This window comes from Antrostomus carolinensis, unplaced genomic scaffold (genome assembly GCF_000700745.2).
Source record: "Antrostomus carolinensis isolate BGI_N321 unplaced genomic scaffold, ASM70074v2 scaffold38233, whole genome shotgun sequence".
NCBI classification, from domain to species: domain Eukaryota; kingdom Metazoa; phylum Chordata; class Aves; order Caprimulgiformes; family Caprimulgidae; genus Antrostomus; species Antrostomus carolinensis.
In genome coordinates, this window is record NW_010305119.1 from 2558 (window position 1) to 2902 (window position 345).

Consider the following 345-nt stretch of genomic DNA (forward strand, 5'->3'; position numbering starts at 1 on the left):
CTGGGGACACAGAGCTGCATTGTCTTGCAGAGCGGCATCAATGTGGACCGCCTGATCGAGAAGAAAAAGAAGGCCCTCAAGAAGCTGAAGAAACAGCAGAAGAAAGCGGAGAAGGAGAAGGCAAAGAGGAAAAAGGTGCTTCCCTGCTGTGGGGGACCTCTCTGGTGCCACCCTGCACCATGTCCCTGCCTGGCCCTGGCCCTCCTGCCTGTGCATTTACTGAGCTCAGTGGCCCCTGGGGCTCCTGGTTCAGTCTGGGGCCACTGGGTGAGAAGAGGCGCTGGAGCAGGGCCAGGTGTCACACCCAAGGTTGGCAGGGAAAGCCGGGCTGTTAATGATTAGATG

The 345-nt window shown here is 58.3% G+C and overlaps 1 protein-coding gene across 1 annotated transcript in view; it reads left to right on the forward strand.

Moving 5' to 3' along the window:
- SLC26A6 (solute carrier family 26 member 6) overlaps window positions 1-148 on the forward strand; it is a gene marked incomplete at both ends in the record, with an annotated part of 2700 nt that extends 2552 nt beyond the window's left edge. The window contains one exon of the mRNA XM_029084202.1: window positions 31-148. Within this exon, the coding sequence (XP_028940035.1) occupies window positions 31-148 (118 nt within the window). The remainder of the gene's footprint in view (window positions 1-30) is intronic.
- Window positions 149-345: the final 197 nt, after the last annotated feature.